General features: G+C 48.5%; 1 protein-coding gene across 4 annotated transcripts; it reads left to right on the top strand.

The window, feature by feature from the left end:
- Positions 1 to 2,562: 2,562 nt before the first annotated feature.
- On the top strand, positions 2,563 to 4,834 carry Arl4a (ARF like GTPase 4A). 4 transcript variants are annotated; one of them, XM_069996172.1, is made up of 3 exons: positions 2,563 to 2,727; positions 3,252 to 3,365; positions 3,836 to 4,834. In XM_069996172.1, the coding sequence occupies exon 3, from the start codon at positions 3,923 to 3,925 to the stop codon at positions 4,523 to 4,525; it is 603 nt and encodes a 200-aa protein (XP_069852273.1). In that variant the 5' UTR covers positions 2,563 to 2,727; positions 3,252 to 3,365; positions 3,836 to 3,922; the 3' UTR covers positions 4,526 to 4,834. The 4 variants fall into 4 exon arrangements, with proteins under 4 accessions (XP_069852273.1, XP_069852272.1, XP_069852275.1 ...); XM_069996171.1 differs by having other exon boundaries at positions 3,833 to 4,834; XM_069996174.1 differs by lacking the exon at positions 3,252 to 3,365.
- The last annotated feature ends 681 nt before the right edge of the window (positions 4,835 to 5,515 follow it).

Genomic DNA, 5,515 nt, shown 5'->3' with positions numbered 1-5,515 from the left:
GAAAATTGGAAGTGGCTCAAAATGGAAAAGCACCAGCCTAGAGCAAAAGAGCTCAGGGACAGCACCCAGGACCTGAGCTCAAGCCCCATGAGTGACAAAGTAAAAACAAAACAAAACAGAAAAAAAACCAAGCCTATAAATAAATATGTCTGGGGTTCAGTGCTGTAAAAAAATTCTATAATCGTTCATTACCTGAAATACTTATTTGAAAGTTAAAACAAGTGTTCTGATTATTTTGATTTGGGGAGGGATTCTGAAATGGGGTGCAAGAAACTACATTATTTACAAGTATTATCAGGTGATTCTCATTATTTGCCAAGTTTGAAAAGTCATAAAGGCAGAGTTTTACAAAGACCCTAGTGTCTGTGCATTTTTTTAAAAATGCTGTTTGAGGCTAAATGTCCAAACTTCCCATTTATTTTATTAAGTAAACGCATAAGTTGTAGTTGTCATTATAATCCAACAGATGTCGCTGTGTTTCCCTCAAAAAAATTAACACCTTCTCCCCCCTCCCCCCCCCCCCCCACACACACCCTCCATCTCCTAGAAATTCCCTGTGATACCTCAGGGCAAAGAAGCACAGTACCTGGGCTGCAGCCTAAAGGGAACATTTTCGTGTAGCATCTGAGTATCTAAATAAGCCTTCTATGGGAAGATTGTGCAGCAAAGTGGAGAGTATGTTCCAATAATTTCATCACTGTATATCATTTCTTGCTATTTTTATATGGTTAATATTGCTTATAGAACAAGCACACCATTTATTTACACAGGCAGAGACCAGTTTTGTATTTTTTTCCTTCTCCTCTAGTCCTTTAAACCTTTAAAAACCACACTTACGTTGAATTTGACCCACAAGCTCTAAATATCTGCCAGCCACATTTGTAGTGCACATTGTAGTGCACTCAATGAGGGCTGATTGCAAGGTTGGGAGCTCCTAGTGTTTTCATTTCCCAACCATTTTGCTTCAGGAAAGACTGCAGAAATACATCTTAGCAAGGACTACTGGAACGGCCCACTTGATTTCAAAGCTTTTGTAAACAAAGGTTCATTCTGGAATGTTCCTTGCTCAAATTCTTGATCTAAGGAGAAATTGCGAGTAAAGAAAAAGTTCTGTTAAATTCCCAAGGGACTAGAAGTTAACACTAATGGCTGTATCACCTTCTTGCTAATTACTGTAAATGGCTATTAAGATCCATGTTGTACGGCAATCTTTAGCGTATACTAAATTCAATACATGACAGAATGTTCCATTTGAGATTTCTAGCTCTTTTGTTCACAAACAGCTATCTTGAAACTATGCATTGTTTTGCTCTGAACGCTTTTATGGCAGGTATTAACCAAAAGAATGATAGAAAAGAAAAAAGGAAGAAGCAGTGTAGTATAAGTGTGAATCTAGACTACCCAGAAAATAGTACCACTGGCATTAATGGTCTGGATAAAACCCAGGAAATTTCTTGGAGAAATTGCAATGTGCCCATTTTCAAGGCATTTGTAAAGTCTCCTGTTAGAGACTATAATTTGGAAAGATGTGTTTTTTTTTTTTAAACATATGCATTGCAATTTCCCCAAGAAATGTCCTGGGTTTCATTTTATTTTTGCCATGTTCACCCTGGCCTCTTCCTCCAAACTTTGCAATCTCCTCTCTCCAACTCGATCCTGAGCGCCCCGGCATTATGCTCGGTCATGTGCTTTTTGTACTGAAATCTGTTTTTTTTTTTTTTTTTTTTCAATCTCCCATCAAGACTCCTTGCACGGGAGCAGAGACAAGCGTGCGTTCCGACAGCCATTGCATCCATCCACCGCACACGGAACGCCGCCGTCCTGCCGGGCGGGAGAAACGCCGGTGAACCGGTGGGTCGGCCCGGGTCCCCGGCGAAGGGCCGGATCACAGGCACGATCGCCTTTCCTCGGGGGTCACCATCCAGTCCAAGTGAGGACGCACGCGGTGACAGGGCCCGTCAGGCCCGTGTCGCGGGGCGTCGGAAAGGCGCCCCCCGTCCCGCCCCGCCCCGCGTGCGCCCCCCGCCCCGCGTGCGCCCCCCGCCCCGCGTGCGCCCCCCGCCCCGCGCCCCCCCCCCCCAGCGCGCGTTCTTCACCCGGGCGGCTTCCCGTTCCTCCCAGCCGCGGCGCGGCGCGGCGGGGGTGGGGGCTCGGGTCACGTGGGAGGGGCAGCCGCCAGCCTCGGCCGTGGACCCCCTCCCCCCCCGCGTCACCCCGTTAGACGAGACCCCCGCCCGTCCCGTGTCACCCGGCCTCCGCCCCGAGGACGCCCTGGGGGGAGTGGAGACGAGGAGGTAGCGGGGCGAGGTCCGCTCGTGAAGCCAGCCGGGGGCGGCGGCCAGAAATTGCTGGAGAACGCCGCCACCCGAGGGCCGCGGCCCGGGACCCCGCCCGACGCCGCGCCGGCCGCCGGCCTCGGGCGGGTTGGAACGTGACCTTGTTTTCTCGTTGCTAGGAGACCGGCTCGCGTGCGCGCGCGCGCGCGCCCCCCACCGGCCGGCGTGGCGGCGGAGACGCGCGGGCCGGGGGCGGGGCCGGGGGCGGGGCCGGGCCGCGGCGGCGCGGGGAGCGGCCGGGTGAGCACCGTTAGCGCTGCCTGGCGCTCGGCGCCGGCCCCGCGGCTCCGGCTAGCAGCGTCTGGCCCCGGCCACCGCCCAGACCCCGCTCGCTGGAGCCTGCGGCGGCGGTCGACGTGGAGTCCGGACGCGGGAAGGACGGTTGGGTCAGGTGAGCGGAGACGGGGCTGGGACCGAGGGGGCCGCGCCCTGGCGAGGGTGTCCGGGGGAGGGCGAGTCCAGCAGGGCGGCGGTGGGGTCTCAGGTCGGGTCATTTGTATCCGGGGAACCGGCGCGGCTACTACCACCACCCTGCGGCCGACCAAGGGTTAATGACGAGCCGGCGGGCCCCGGATGTGAGGGCTGTGGCGCCGACGCCGTCGGTGGCGCTGCAGGTGCAAGGACCTGGGCGGGCGGCGGTCTGACGGCCCGGGGTCCCCGCCCCTCTCGGGGCCGCGGGGCTCCCTCCCGGAGCCAGCGCCGGGTTTTCTAACTTAAGGGCAACAGGTGGTGCCGGTGGACCGTGAGCGAGCCGGGCTCTGCAGCCCTGGGAGCGGCAGCAGCCCTCGCCAATTGAGGCGCGGGGGCGGGCATGGCGTGGCCGTCCCGACGCGGAGAACCAATAGGATTGGGGTTCGTGGGTGTGGCCTTGGGAGTGGGCGTGGTCTCATCCCGGGTCCTGGGTTTCTGGTGCAGGCACAGCCAGAGTAGCTCTGGAGAGCTGAGCCGAGCAGTTCGGGGGTGCTCTACCCCTGCGTAGGAAGCGCCGGGTAATGCTTTCTCCTTTGGACACGGACTCCAGCTTGGGAGGTGAGAGCACTTGTACTGATGGCCGGGGGTATCATGGTGGTCTTGGGTATGCTGTTAAAATATTTGGGGTTCGATCCCCAATACAGGATTCTCTTTTATGTTTTTGTTTTTGTTTTTTTCTGCCAAGAAAAAGGTACTTGTGTGTTTAGGGTAACTTAGACCAGATATTTGTGACTCGGTTGTCTAAAGAATGAGGTCCTTAAGGTGTAGAGATCGAGGGGAGTACAGAAAAAGTACTTATTACCGCAATCTGAGTGAATCAAAAGAATTTTGATCTCAATTATTCCATCTTTCGCCTCGAATTGAGTACATTTCACATTTCATTGGGTGTGTTTACAGAAAACAAGTTTTTTTTTTCTTTTGAATTCCTCTTGTTGCTTATGTTCGCAGAAATAGAGAAAGCCCATTTTATGGTGTGGTTTTTTTTTTTTTTCCCCACAAGAATAACATGTTCATTTCCTCCCCAGCAGTCTTGTAGCTTGAATCACCCAGAGGGAAAAACTGTAAAGCTGTAAGAAGAAAGCATTTCAATTTGGGACCCTTGCTTGCAACTGGCAATGGGGAATGGACTATCAGACCAGACTTCTATCCTGTCCAGCCTACCATCATTTCAGTCCTTCCACATAGTTATTCTGGGTTTGGACTGTGCTGGAAAGACAACTGTTTTATACAGGCTGCAGTTCAATGAATTTGTTAATACCGTACCTACCAAAGGATTTAATACTGAGAAAATTAAGGTAACCTTGGGAAATTCTAAAACAGTCACTTTTCACTTCTGGGATGTTGGTGGTCAGGAGAAATTAAGGCCACTGTGGAAGTCCTATACCAGATGCACAGATGGCATTGTGTTTGTTGTGGACTCTGTTGATGTTGAAAGGATGGAAGAAGCTAAAACGGAACTTCATAAAATAACCAGGATATCAGAAAATCAAGGAGTCCCTGTACTTATAGTTGCTAACAAACAAGACCTGAGGAACTCACTTTCTCTCTCAGAAATTGAGAAGTTGTTAGCAATGGGTGAACTGAGCTCATCAACTCCTTGGCATTTGCAGCCTACCTGTGCGATCATAGGAGATGGACTAAAGGAAGGACTTGAGAAATTACATGACATGATAATTAAAAGAAGAAAAATGTTGCGGCAGCAAAAAAAGAAAAGATGAATATGAATACCTTTTGTATCTGTGTGGAATAGGTTTCCTCTGATCTGATTTTGACAAATGGAAGAGTGTCTTCAGCTTGGTTTGCTCGCCTGTCTGCCCTTCTGGATGCTATTAAAGCTTTGTTTTGTTGAACAATCAGATGCCCAAATGTGTTGCCTTGTGGAAGATGAGTAAATACAGTGCTTCTTAAAGTGGTCTCACTACTCTACAATTCCTTTGGTACTACCATTTTGGGAAGCCAAAAATTGACCAGAAAGCAGTTATGGAAATTTGACTTGAAGTTCGTGAAATAAAGCTTTGAAGAGTGTCTGCCTAGTGTTTTGTGCTTACATCTTTTTATTTTTTGAGTGGGGGGGAACCTTTGCAAAGAAATTGCCTACAAGGCTTTGTATGTTAAGATGAAATGCTAATGAATGGAAATCATAAAGATAGATAAACATACACACAGTTATATTGATCACACTGGGACAAGAAGAAAGTGTTTGCCTTTTTAAAGTTTTGGCCAAATAATTTTTGACATTTTTCTGGAACCAATGCTATCTCAATTCTAGATGTTTATTTAAGTTTATTAACTTTCATAAGATATTTGAGGAATATTCAAGTGCATGGGTTAGTTTGACGCATGTTTTGGTGTGTAGTATTTTTAGAAATAGCTATGCATCTTTCAATACAGGTTTAAAACAACTTTTGGGGTTTAGGGCTACTATAGAAGTTGTTTATCAGAAACACTATCACTCATATGCCTAGATACATACATGGATTTATGAAGAAAGCAATTGATGAATTTGTCAGGTGGGGTCAACAGAGACCTAAAGATAGCAGTTTTATTAGTATTTGGTGACTGAAAACAGGTGTGGTTTCCCATATATTTTTCTAGAGTTTTGGAAAAAAAACGTTTTAGAGGAACAAAAGCTTTATAAACAACACGTAATGGGCTGTGGATTTAAAAATCTTAAGATAAATGTATCTGAGCTTTAATCTTTTTGTTTA

The sequence above is a fragment of the Dipodomys merriami genome, unplaced genomic scaffold (assembly GCF_024711535.1).
Source record: "Dipodomys merriami isolate MVZ:Mamm:240054 unplaced genomic scaffold, mDipMer1.0.p SCAF_5, whole genome shotgun sequence".
In the NCBI taxonomy this organism is placed as follows: Eukaryota; Metazoa; Chordata; class Mammalia; order Rodentia; family Heteromyidae; genus Dipodomys; species Dipodomys merriami.
The sequence above is the reverse complement of the archived record's forward strand: the minus strand, read 5'-3'. Positions and strand labels throughout refer to the sequence as shown.

Coding starts and splice junctions, on each gene's coding strand:
- Arl4a (XM_069996174.1), top strand. CDS start 3,923: ATGGGGAATGGACTATCAGACCAGACTTCTATCCTGTCCAGCCTACCA.